Genomic DNA, 13,771 nt, shown 5'->3' on the forward strand with positions numbered 1-13,771 from the left:
TAGGCATTGGATACTCTTTTGTCTTCAAGCACTCATCATCACGAGATCCTTCACTAAGGGGGGGATTTCATCGAGTGATTATTTATTGTATATGCATGATGTATGTCATAATGGGGGGGTCTTGTTTACTCCATCCATTCATGCATCTTTCTTTATTGTACATATCTCTCTTTTTAGGGAGGGTTTTTCCCATGAGGTTTTCTCTCTTTCTCCATTTGCAGAGAGATTTCATTGCATTTGCACTTGGGTACCTAACATGGCCTAGTAGACGGGACCCATTATGCATTTCATCATAGCTTTTGTGAGTTTAAGTGCATTCCCCTAAGTTGCACTTAAGGGGGGGTGTTAGTGTAAATAATTATTATTTACACTTTACTTAAATTTACTTATGATAAATGCATTATTTTATTATTCATTAGGTTAGACACCTAGGAGTTTGCGTACTCATATGAGTTGTATGTAGACAACACAGGAGTAAGCAGCTCTAATTTAGCACATGGTGTCTACAACACTGGAGTTTGCATAATTCACTGAGTTGTCATGTAGACAACACAGCTGTTCGCACTCTTAATTAAGCACATGGTCTCTAGAACATAATTTTACGTGACACCTTTGTAGGCTTATCCTCTTATCATCGCACTAACTTTTGTACTCAATGGAGGATAATCCACTCCTGGTGGACATGTGCTTAGTTGTGAGGCTTATCATATTGCTAGCTCCTAGACATTCTAGAAGCATTCTAGAGGCCTTTATATACAAGCACTCTTAGTGTACTTGTACATCAATCAACATCAATTGAATATCATATTGTTATTCTGATCATACTCTAATAGTCTATTTTGTGCTAGTTGTTGAGCTTCTTATTCTTGGGTGATTTTGCCCTAAGGTAAATTCTTACAGAATCGAGGTCCTCAGAGAGGTGAAACAAGAATGGTCTCAAATGGCTATTAAATGACCCTCCTATGGCTCTGATACCATGTAAGAATTTGCCTTAGGGCAAAATCACCCAAGACCAAGAAGCCCAACAACTAGCACAAAAATAGACCAATAGAGTATGATCAAAATAACAATATGAAATTCAACTGATGTGATATTAATGTTGTACAAGTACACTAGGAGTGCTTGTATATAAAGGCCTCTACAATACTTCTAGAATGTCTAGGAGTTAGCAATATGATAAGCCTCACAACTAAGCCTATGTCCACCAACAGTGGATTATCCTCCATTAAGCATAGGAGTTAGTGCGATGATGAGAGGATAAGCCTACAAAGGTGTCACGTAAAATTATGTTGTCGAGACCATGTGTTTAAATAGAGCGCGAACGACTGTGTTGTCTACGTGACAACTCAATTAATTATGCAAACTCCAGTATTGTATACACCATGTGCTAAATTAGAGTTGCTTACTCCTATGTTGTCATTATGACAACTCATATGAGTACGCATACTCCTAGGTGTCTAACTAATAAAATAATAAAATAATGCATTTATCCTAAGTAAACTTAAGTGAAGTGTAAATAATAATTAATTATTTACACTAACAATTAGAAAGTTCTTCTTTCCCAATGGCAACCCATTTCATGTAGCTAGATCTTCTTACAATAAGGAGATAATATTGATGGTAGCAAAAGGGAGGACCATCATATGTCAAACCAGGTAAGACAAAAAAATAAAGTACAACAGTCTTGGATAAGGACTAATTATGCCCAAAACTATCAGGTATTTAACACATTGCAGTGTTCAAACTCATAAGGGTTAGAAAGGTGGAAATAGTTCTAGTGCAGGTACTAAAGTCCTGGATCCTGAAAACTATCAGAAATTTCACACAATATCATGAATATCAGACATTCGTGGCAATGTTCCAATTAGGTTTTAGAAAGGTTGAGATATGTCTAGTACAGGTACTCAAGTCTTGGATCCTGACTCTTGCATAACCAAAAGTCAGCAGTGGTATGGATTGTGTTTCTTTCATATATCTCTGCAGGCGTTTATAATCATTTTATGGCTTCAACAAAGTTACCTTTAATGAGAATAACACTAAAAACCAGTGCAACATTTAGATCCATCATCATTATCCCAAAATGCATTCCACTGTAAGAAACAATTTGAAGGAGGAGATCCATCATAGAAATAGCTCCAAAAGTGCAGATATTCCAGACATTAACATAAATAGAAGACATTTAATGACAGTGTTGCAATTAATAAGGGTTAGAACAGTAAAGATATGTCTAGGGCAGGGGTTCAGGAGTGAGGTCTTACATTTTGACTCTGGCATATACCCAATGGTGGTATGCCTAGCGAGGATACAACATGTACTTGTGATCCATCCCATTCTAAGCTGCTATATCAATTTGGACAATGGAAGAAAACATACTTCTCAATAATTTTGGGAAGATTGATGATGAGACGGAGGGGGCTAGTGAGAATGATGGACAACATGGAGGCAAGAGGGTTGAATTCCAGCTGAGCAGGGCGGGCATGTGGGAATTGATGAACAAATACGCTATTCTTAATGGTGGAAACTTCCTTTACACTCTTCATCAACATTGTCATCATCCTCAATCATTCACTTGCACAATTTTGGCCATTATTCTCTGGCATTTATCAAAGGAGGTTGATTCGTGGTTTCTGGCATCAAGGAAAGCAAAAATGATAAAGGGTTAAAACTTAATACTTTTCAGCAATTAGAAAAGAAAGATCAGCAAGATTCACAGGCAGGGAAGGTAAACAGAAACACAAACATTTTATATACAGCTCAAGACATTCAAGGAACATGATCTATGTGGCGAACAATCAGTGACTGCCAAGAAAATGTCGTAATTGACATCTGTTGGGATAACAAAGTATAAGCTGGGAGATAAGAATACTAACAAGGGAAGAAATTAAATGTGATGTCCGCTTCTTTATCTTCAAGACTTCAACTATTTCGTTAATGGGTCAGTGTAGGATTAGCAATTAGACAAGCTGGTAGTTATTTCAGTTTTCAGTTAAAAATGTCTGTTTCATTTTATGAATAAGTAAGCTGAGTCGTGTATCCTGCAGTGGTGCAATGGTTGAATATTTGTTAAGCAGCAACTAAGTGTACAGTGCTTGTCGCTTAACTCCACATTGATTGAGGGGGGTATGACCAGTTAACTGCCATCAATTTAGAAAAAACTGCTTATGATTGTGGATCAACAGTTTGGGAACTGTTGTTCAGTTATCTGCCCAATTTTAAGAAACCTGATAATTGAGGATCACTTACAGCCAGCTCTGTAAAACAGATTATAAGGCAGGGGAGAGGGAACTTTTGAAAAAATTAACGATTATTCAACTCTAATTTTGGTATTTGTAAACATTGTTATAACAGCTGGGAACGTTAGAGAAAAAATTCTTCAGGCATGAAACTATCATTTAAGGGACAGAAAACTTTGGGAGAAGTACATATCAGTGAGAGTTTGCAGGCTGTGACTACCCAGTAAGTTGTAATAGATTGGTAAATTTCTCTTTCAATCCATGTTGTTAATACAATATTATAATAAGTACAATTTTTGCTTAAGTATTTTGTGTTTCTTATTTGTGTAATTAGTAAATTACCACAGTGGTATCCGAGCTGCCATCCTGCTAGCCTGTGAAATATTGAGAGGACAGACTTTTTTTATACATGATGAAATTCTGAGGAGCCAAGATAAAATGATTAAGTTACTAAAACAAAAGAAGCAGCTTCAAAGTTAAATGTACGTTTCAGAAATGTCATAAAAGTTAGACACACTTCTTATCATGTATCCAGGGAAATTGAAAGACTTATTAGAAGCTGCAGTAACTTTTCAATTATTTGACTATACTCAAAAAAAGGTTTCAAAATAGAAGAGGACAGAATGACAACAGAAGTGTGATGAAGAAGAAGAAGCATCCACATTGCATGCTGAGTGCAAAGATTAATACTTGGAAGAGATACTCCAATGGTCGGTAGCAATGCTCAAGAAACTCTGAAATATCAGTCAATCTCAAGCATTGAAAAGATGGAACCATCATCATGCAAAAATGATTTACAAGGCAGCCATGTCGATGGGTGCATATCTGCGAAACAAATCACACTTCTTATGATGTATCAAGGGACATTGAAAGACTTATTAGAAGCTGCAGTAACTTTTCAATTACTTGACTATACTCAAAAAAAGGTTTCAAAATAGAAGAGGACAGAATGACAACAAAAGTGTGATGAAGAAGAAGAAGCATCCACATTGCATGCTGAGTGCAAAGATTAATACTTGGAAGAGATACTCCAATGGTTGCTAGCAATGCTCAAGAAACTCTGAAATATCAGTCAATCTCAAGCATTGAAAAGATGGAACCATCATCATGGAAAAATGATTTACAAGGCAGACATGTTGATGGGTGCATATCTGGAAAACAAGACACACTTTTTCGATGTATCAAGGAAAATTGAAAGACTTATTAGAAGCTGCAGTAACTCTTCAATTACTTGACTATACTCAAAAAAAGGTTTCAAAATAGAAGAGGACAGAATGACAACAAAAGTGTGATGAAGAAGAAGAAGCATCCACATTGCATGCTGAGTGCAAAGATTAATACTTGGAAGAGATACTCCAATGGTTGGTAGCAATGCTCAAGAAACTCTGAAATATCAGTCAATCTCAAGCATTGAAAAGATGGAACCATCATCATGCAAAAATGATTTACAAGGCAGCCATGTTGATGGGTGCATATCTGCGAAACATTTTTTACGCTTTTAGTTGATTCGTGTTCATTTAAAAATCATCGAGAGAATTTGGATGCTGAAACAAATCTTTCAAAAATTGAGGATAACCCACTTTGACCACCCATCGGATTACCACCAAAAAAATTTTTAAAATGGCAGTACAGAATTTTTGCACCCTCTAATTATTAATACCATGTAATTACAATGTAAGCATTTAAGGTGCGGACAGACCATAAAAACTACATACAATAGTGTTATGGTAAATCAATGTTGTTGTAATATTAAACAAAGGAGATGAAAGGTCCTTATATAGATTTACAAAGACCATGTTTCTAAAAGAAACAATCACAAACTAAAGACGGAATAGAAAATACCCAATAAACTAAAGACTACCTAAAATGACAATTAAAGAAACATTATATATTCTAATAAATAGAACCCCACTATGCTCTGAAAAAAGAGGTAAGTGTCAGTCCACAACAATTCATAAATCCAAACAGCTGATGTACCATCTCAAGCAAGTCGTAAAAAGGTCAAAGTTCTCATCTGCAATACATGGATCGGAAGCTGCAACAGCAATGAGCTCTTCAACAACGATGGATTAGAAGCCAAGTTTAACGAGCTTCTAGTTAGTCCTAACTAAAGAGTGGCAGCAGTTGCAGCACAGCAAAAGGGAAATCTTACTGGAAATAGGAAATCTGTTTTTCTGATTGAATAAGAAACTATGGAAGATGAAGACTTTGAAACCAAGACATTGATGACTCCACTAGATGAACTGTGCTTGAGCATCTTGGGCAAACAAGTCGAATTCATTGAGAAGGAATCTCCACTGCAACAAAGAGCAAAATCTATTGGGCTAAAGATAAGGTAGAACCAGTAGGCATACCAGAAAGTGTTGTAGGATCCAGTTGGGATTCGGCTGGCGTCATAGATCACCCAGCTTTGTTTGCCTGAGGGCAAGAAAATTCAGGAAGAATCTATTATATTCCCTTTTACAATCTGTATCTATTGAGGGAGGATTTATTATGTCCCCTTTTGCAATCCATAGCTATTTGTTATTTAGGGAATGGATTTTCAATGTAGCGTTAGCTGTTAAATAGGTTAATTACTTTCAGGCTTCAGTTAGAAATGTACATAGCATTTTAAGAATAAGCTAGCTGAGCCCTGTATTCTCTCCAGTGGAATAGTAGTCGAAAATATGCATCTTGCAACTACGACCAAATTCAGAAGCAATTGCTTATGGTCGTGGATTAACAACTTGGACTGTTATTCAGTTAGTTTCCTACATTTAAGGAAATTAAAGGTCAGTTCGTTGACAACCACTTGTGAACTGACATACCATGATTGAAGATAGCATGGAGCTGTGTCTATAAAACAGGCTATCAGGCAGAAGAGAGGGGACTTTTGGAAATTAACTAAAGAAGGGACTTTTGGAAATTAACTAACATTCAACTTTCATTTCAGTGCCAGTGGTGCTGCTACAGCAGCTGAGTGAATTGGAGCAGTACACATCAGTCAGCACAGAATTTGTAAGCTGGGAGGACCCATTAAGTTGAATTAGATTGGTAGAGTAACAACTTGGAGTGTTATTCAGTTAGGTGCCTACATTTGAAGACATTAAAGGTCCGTTAGTTGACACCACTTGTGAACTGACATACCATGATTGAAGATAACATGGAGCTGTGTCTATAAACAGGCTATAAGGCAGAAGAGAGGGGACTTTCGGAAAATTAACTTGACATTCAACTTTCATTTCAGTGCCAGTGGTGCTGCTACAACAGCTGGGTGAATTGGAGCAGTATACATCAGTTAGTATAGAATTGGTAAGCTGGGAGGACCCATGAGCAGTATACATCAGTTAGTATAGAATTGGTATAGAATTGGAGCAGTATACATCAGTTAGTATAGAATTGGTATAGAATTGGAGCAGTATACATCAGTTAGTATAGAATTGGTAAGCTGGGAGGACCCATTAATTTGAATTAGATTGGTAGAGATCCCTTGAATGTATGTTGTTTGTAGAAAATTAAAAAATATAACAACAGAAGTATAATTGTTGCTGGAGTATTTTGTGGTTGTTATTTATGCATTTAGTAGTCATTATTGCACTAGAAGTCTGAGAGTTTCAACTTTCAAGCAAGCATTAGTAAATCTTTTAATCTGTCAAGGACAAGCTTGCAGGTGCTGCGCTAGCTCCATAGTCAATGTCCTCAGCCAGGCTTTGTGTAGAAGGCAAGCTAGTAAACCCTTATTTCTGCTTTGAGATGTGGTGTTCCCACAGTCCTAAGTCATAAGGTTCAAATTCAAATTCGAGTTTGTTGATCATAAAATTCGGATGAAATTCGACGAGGGTAAAAATTCGGAAAAAAATCAATATTCAGTTTAACATATATAGATTTATTTATTTTTAAATATAAGTAATATATCCACAAAATTGTCAAAATTAGTTTGAAATTGCTAAATAATTAAACTAACATAATATTATTATAAATAACAATATTATATTAAATATCATAAAATTTGGATGAAGTTCGGAAAGGATAAAAAATCACTAAAATTTGAACTTCATGGATGAAATTCAGCGAATCCTGTGACTTAGCCACAGTCCATGATAATGTGTGTCTATCTGGCATCGATAGTGTATAATTTATTTCCTTTTGAAATGAATGTGTTGCCAATCAAAATATTAGTTGAGAAACTCTAGATATTTAATGAGAGATAAAACAATAGTGAATTTCACTGATGAGTTCAGGACGGGACTCCTAGATGCCAAGAAGTCTGAAATTCAAGGTCTTAAGGCCCACCTAGACACTGTTGGGAGGAAAGAAGCTGACCTCAGAACCCTACTGCTGTCAATAGAAAAGGTTGGGAAGATCATGGACCGGATCACCCAAAAAACCTTTGATACATTCAAAGTCTTAAAATAGATGGCCAAGGAGAATCCATGCACAGTTGACAAGCAATATTTCATGAAGAATTTACATTTTTCTTGCTAGACCTTTGCTGGAGGGCTACCCCCAATTAATGGTTGAAGATGATGCATCAGGATAGTTGCAAGACAAAGCACATCAACAAATTTATAAATTCATTGAATCAGACAAGTGAATTCACATTGCAAATGCCACCAGCGAATGGTGATCTCTATTCTGTCAGAGACAGAAAATTATATTTAGTTGTGTAATTAGAGTTGAATCAGGCAATCTATTTTAGTCAGTCATGCTAGGTGATTTAGTTTTCCGTTTCCAAATGATCAGGACAAGCCATCAGCAATGCTTTTAAATTAAAGAATAAAAGGCCCAAAAGGAAAGACATTGTGTTCAATTTAAAATAATTGCACTGAAATGGAAAACTCACCAATGGTAGGGATGGTAGTAACAATTTCCCCAAGCTTCAGCTTGTACAAAATGGTAGTCTTACCAGCAGCATCAAGACCCACCATCAAAATGCGCATTTCTTTCTTAGCAAAAAGCCTGCTGAAAAGCTTGGTAAATGTGAGCCCCATCGTGTAACCTGGTCAATCCCAAAAGACTGATCAGCACCTTTCAGAGATTTACAAACATGGATAGTTCCTCAACGCAAATAAACAGTTCGCAGATAATAATGTTAGAGCTCTCTCGGGAACCTAAATACTGCCAATATAAAATACAAAAAAAATATTAGAAAGTAATTAGATAACTTCTCGCCGTATTAAGTTAAATAATTAGATCGCTTCCCAAAACATTAAATAAAATTACCAATGAATGTCATATAGACCTGTTTTGAACCCTGATCCTGTCTAAATGAGCTACAATAAAAGATTACAAACTAATTATTATGATAAATCTCGGTATCAAATCCTCCGATTTTTTGCCATCACTCATCAATACATAGTTTTTAAGAATAATATTTTAGTCCTATTTAGGCATCCAAAAATAGAAATAACATACCAACAAAACAAAACAACATCGATCGCATGAAATATAATAAGGCTGCCCAAATTCCAATTATGAATCATGCAGAATTTAGGTTTTAAACCTAAACATCCGAAAACTAAGTAAATCTGATGGTCAAATCCAATATTCTTCATGGGTTAAAGATTCATTTGAGAAATTAGCATGAACTTTGAAATCCAATAAGCGTCAAATTCGTAGCCTCGCTCAAAAAACACAGATCGCCCTTTTTAAAAAAAAGTACATAATACTAATAGAGACTGCAAATCACAGAGAAACATTGCATAGAAGGAACTACACCAGCTTCTCAACACCGCGTCATGTATGACCCAAAAGCACAATATGTTTAAAACCAATATCTATGATAAACCTCCGTGCGAAACTCTAGATATTTCCGAGCTAAACGACACAATTCAAATCTAAACAAATCCATGCAACCTGAAAATTGTGAAATAACAAAGCGGTCTCCATTCTGTGTGTGTCTCTATAGAGAGATAGAGAGAGAGAGAGAGATCTCCTGGCGATAAAACCACAATGCTAATCGCAGCAGCGCACTACAATTTAGGCCAGGAAAAGCACTTTACGCCCACGGTACCAAATCCGACATTTCCAGAGATAAATGACTCAGTTCAAAAATTTGCATTTGGTCGATTGGACGAAACACGAAATTTAAGGCTTCAACGGATAACACAGATCACTAAGATCTCAGGCCATACAGAGACAATGCTGCAACAAGGCGTCAGAGTTCCCTCACAAGCCCCAGTCCCATCTAAATCCACTAGAAATTCTGCCCAAAGACAAACAGACTGGACCTCCCTGCCGAATCTATACTTTTCAGACGCAATTGACACAATTCAGCGTGAAACTGAAATCGGAGAACACTGGGCCTCCGACGTATATGCTAATCAAAATCAAAGCGTTTTTAGCAGAACCCTAACAAAATAACATTTTGAACCCAACAAAAGAAAATCGTCAAAACAACAAAACGTATGATTTACAGCAATAAGAAAATATGTTGCACACCTGATATTGTTCTCCGCTTCGACTCTCAGATCTGGTCAGAGTAAAGGCGAGAGAGAAAACTGTAGAGCCGAGACAGGAGGAAAAAACGAAGGGCAGAAAGCAGATATTAAAAAGAGTGAAAGATGGCTTGGTTTTGACGACGGTTGACTGCTGTTATGCTACTGTAGTTATTGCATGTGAACGGGGTTATGCTGGGCTTGAGGTCAAGTTGAGGGCCACTTTGTTTGCTGGAATTTGATTGGAATGGGAACGGAGAGTTGGAATTTATTTTTAATATTCTGTTTGGTGTGTTGAAGTGGAATTGAGAATAAGAATTTATTTTTAATTTTCTCTTTGGTACGTCAAATTGAAATTGAAAAATAGAATTTGTATTTTCAATTTGACCCCAAAATGAGCATGTGTCCATTCTAAAAAATACTTGTAATTGAAATAGCCATTCCTATTCTTATTTTAATTTTTTTTCTTATTTGATAAATTTTGAAGTCCGCTACACTCTATTGCCCTAAATAACTGTACAGATAAATGTACAGAGAAGATTAATACATCACCCAAATTCAAATCACTTTTTCTGCCATCAAGAATCTGGCTCGAGATTTCCATAGCCATTTTTCGTCAGTCTCTGGTAGTCTTTGCCGTCGAGATCGCCCCTACACTGGTAAAGTTTGAATACAAGGATCATCTACTCTATCCATGGTGGAGCCCTGCAACTGTGCCACATACACCTCATTTTTTGCATGCTTTGACAAAATTTCCAAAACAGCAATGACAAGGGTTGCTTGCATGCGAGCGGAGATCTCATAGTCGGGTGAACTCATTCCATTGTTGCCCACTGTTGTTGTAATCGAACCCATCTTATAACTAATTCACTCCTTTGCTCGATTACAATCCACTAATATATATCACTTGCTGCAACAGACTCAGACTCAAGACTCTCCCATTTCTCCCCTTTCTCAACAATGGTGGAATTTATGAGAAGACGAAGTGTAAATGGTGAGGCTCTTTTTACCTTATGCAGCGTTGAATCATATGCAACATTGAATGCGTTGAATCATCTGAGGTTGATCCAAATGTTGTGGTCAGAAAGATAGACTGGTATACAACCATTTAAAAGATGGAGAAATAATGGACTAGCGAGCTCCTCTCTTTGACTGAAAATGTAGAACAAAATTTTTTATTCCAAATCAAATGATTACACAGATTTGATACAACCAAACGAAGTGTAGAATTCCTATCTCTACTCTTATTCCTATCTCTATTCCTATTCCTATTATCGATTCTTTTTTTCAGTTCCTATTCTTCATTTCTATTCCTAATCTCATTCCCCATTCCTATTCTCAGTTTCCTATTCCCACAACCAAATGGGCCCTGAGAGTGTAGATGTGATTATGTATCTAGATGTATGTGTTGGATGAAGTGCAAATTTTGTGGAGATAAGAGTAAACTAGTAAAACAAAATCATTTATTCATACCTGTGGGTATAACAAATCTTAGTGTTTTCCTCGATTTTGTAAAAATTAAAATTTAATGAAAATCTATATGAATGTAAGTGGCATAGGAAGAAAATTTAAAAATTATCAAAAATTTGATGCACTAGAGTGCTAGAATTAGGAATCGCACTTTGGTGTCAATAGGTACGTCAAAGTTATATTGAAGATTTTATTTTGTTTAAATAGTAAAGAGGAGAGGGGTAGGCATAGAATAGTTGTATTTCTAAATTTGAATATTGCTAATTCATGTAGGAAATATGAATCATAGAAACTATTAATTACTTGTGAGCATATTAATCACCCACCTATGAGAACGTCGTTTGTTCTTAATATATTGGTTAATCCTAGTGCACTTAGTTATTATGAATTGATGTATAATGCATTTATACTCTTGAATTCCAAAAAAAATGTATTTATGTGTGAGCACTTTGTTGAGGATTTGGGAGTGTGTATATTGATCAAATTATCTTTCATATATACATACTAGTTGATCATTATTTTACTTTTCTCACATGATTGCAATGTGATCTTATTTTTATAGGTAACCTCTCTTTTGTAATCCATAATTACTCTTTCAACTTTTCTTTCAGTCTTACAAAAAATTGAGTTCAAATACTCTGTATTAACAAATTTATCCTATGTCATATTGATATAAAAATGACAAAACAAACAAAGTGACACGTAGATAGGAGCTTGTATACTTTTGGTTTGATGTGGCATTATATTATTTATTATGTTGGCATGTATTTTGTTATTTGATAAAGATTGGCACACTCCTTGTTAACCAAATGTAGAGTAATTTTTTTGTCCTTATTTTTGGACATCACTATTCACAAGCTAACATACTTCCAATTTTGCACTATGGAAACTACGCTTTCAAATCCCAAGATGCTCTAGACCCATGCTCAAGGATCTAACATTGTGGTGGAGCACTCTATATGAGAGATGCTCACCATATTGAGCATCAATGATTGTTATTTCAGTCTTGTGGGTGAGGGAAAAGACAAAGGTGGTGAGATCCAAGTGCTAATATGGGGTCTAGGGTGACATCGGGAAAGAACCATCCCTCATCAACATTAGCTTCTCCCTCCTCTTTAGCTTTGTCTTCAATCTTTGTAGGTGAAATCAACATAGTCAACCAAGGGAGCCACTTTGAGGAGTCTTACTAACCACCATCTCTACCAATCATCGATCAATTATTACAACCACTAGTCACTCGCCATGCCCATGCTAAGGATGACCCAACTTGAAACTTTGTGGTGATATCACGAATCAACTCTCCCTCATCAATATTAGCTTCTCCCTCTAATTGTGAGAGCCAATAAAGTAACTACTTTGAAGAATTGTCTCCACCAATGGCTCAACTACTGCCAGCACTAGTAAACAAGCCCACCCCTTCCATTGACCACCCAATATGAAACTTCAATTGTAAACATATCAGTTACCAAATAAACTACTACAATAAATTGAAAATAATTTAAACTTACAAATTTAAACTACTCAACCAATGTTCCTCTCCCCACTATAAAAATCTAGTAAAATCAATGTGGGTGGAATTGTGTCATTTTCAGGGTTTTTTTTGACCAATTTGTGTAGAGACAGAAATACAATTCATTTTTTTTAATCTTACAAAGCCACATGGAAGGGCAACTTTGGCAAGTTCGAATTTTTTTCGAAGTACTTTGGGAGCTATAAAACTTTTTGTTTTTAAACAAATCTTTGATGCAAAATCAATAGAATTGAAGAATTTACGCTCTTCAAAAATCTGGAACAATGGGATAGGAAAATCCAAACTGATAGATATTATCCAATCTTGAACCATTTTGATTAGAATATTATCTTTAAATTTTACACTGTCTCCTATAAATCATGGATCTATATCCTCATAGTATTCATATTATTTTCAAGATTCCAATGCTTTGTTTTGAGAATTTTTTGAGATTGGGTAATGCAATATTGTCCATAGGACATGGGTGGGTGAAGGTCATGAAGCTGGATGGATAAGCAATGAAGGTGAAGATGCATGTGACCTTAGATCTAATCCTGGAGGATTATCCAAGCCATGTTGTCTTGCATTCTTACTTTGTTCATCATATGGGAATTAAAGGAAAGCCTTTGGATGGATCTGTGAGTTTGTCTCACTAGAGCTCAGCTTGATAAAATGATGGCTAAGAGTAAGGATAGTTCAGAGACTACGGAGAAAATATTACTAACTTATTTTGAGCATGTCCATACGATGGAGAAGGAAAAGACCTATGTAATATTCTTTGCTTCCAAAGATGCTTAATATGATAAAGCAATGGTTAAATTTGCAAGAGTAAACAATGACATTAATAGAAACAAATATGAAAATAATGACCGATGAGCATTTAATTAATTTTATATATATATATATATATATATATATATACATGTATGTATGTATACATACATACATGTATGTATGTATACATACATACATGTATGTATGTATACATACATACATGTATGTATGTATACATGTATGTATATATATATATATACATACATGTATGTATATATATATATGTACATGTATATATATATGTATGTATGTATATATATGTATATACATACATATATATACATACATGCATACATATATACATACAT

At 35.5% G+C, this 13,771-nt stretch overlaps 1 protein-coding gene across 2 annotated transcripts in view; it reads right to left on the reverse strand.

Moving 5' to 3' along the window:
- LOC149535462 (ADP-ribosylation factor 2) overlaps window positions 1-9,758 on the reverse strand; it is a 33,010-nt gene extending 23,252 nt beyond the window's left edge. The window contains exons 1-2 of one of the 2 annotated variants that reach the window (XM_089807189.1): window positions 9,654-9,758; window positions 8,056-8,211 (exon numbers count right to left, since the gene is read on the reverse strand). In XM_089807189.1, coding sequence (XP_089663315.1) covers window positions 8,056-8,203 — 148 coding nt within the window. In that variant the 5' untranslated portion in view covers window positions 8,204-8,211; window positions 9,654-9,758. Of the gene's footprint in view, window positions 1-8,055; window positions 8,331-9,653 lie in introns of both variants that reach the window. The other variant, XM_089807190.1, reaches the window with a different exon arrangement.
- Between the last annotated feature and the right edge of the window lie 4,013 nt (window positions 9,759-13,771).

This window comes from Cupressus sempervirens, chromosome 10 (assembly GCF_028749045.1).
Source record: "Cupressus sempervirens isolate cs-2001-9-10 chromosome 10, ASM2874904v1, whole genome shotgun sequence".
NCBI lineage: Eukaryota > Viridiplantae > Streptophyta > Pinopsida > Cupressales > Cupressaceae > Cupressus > Cupressus sempervirens.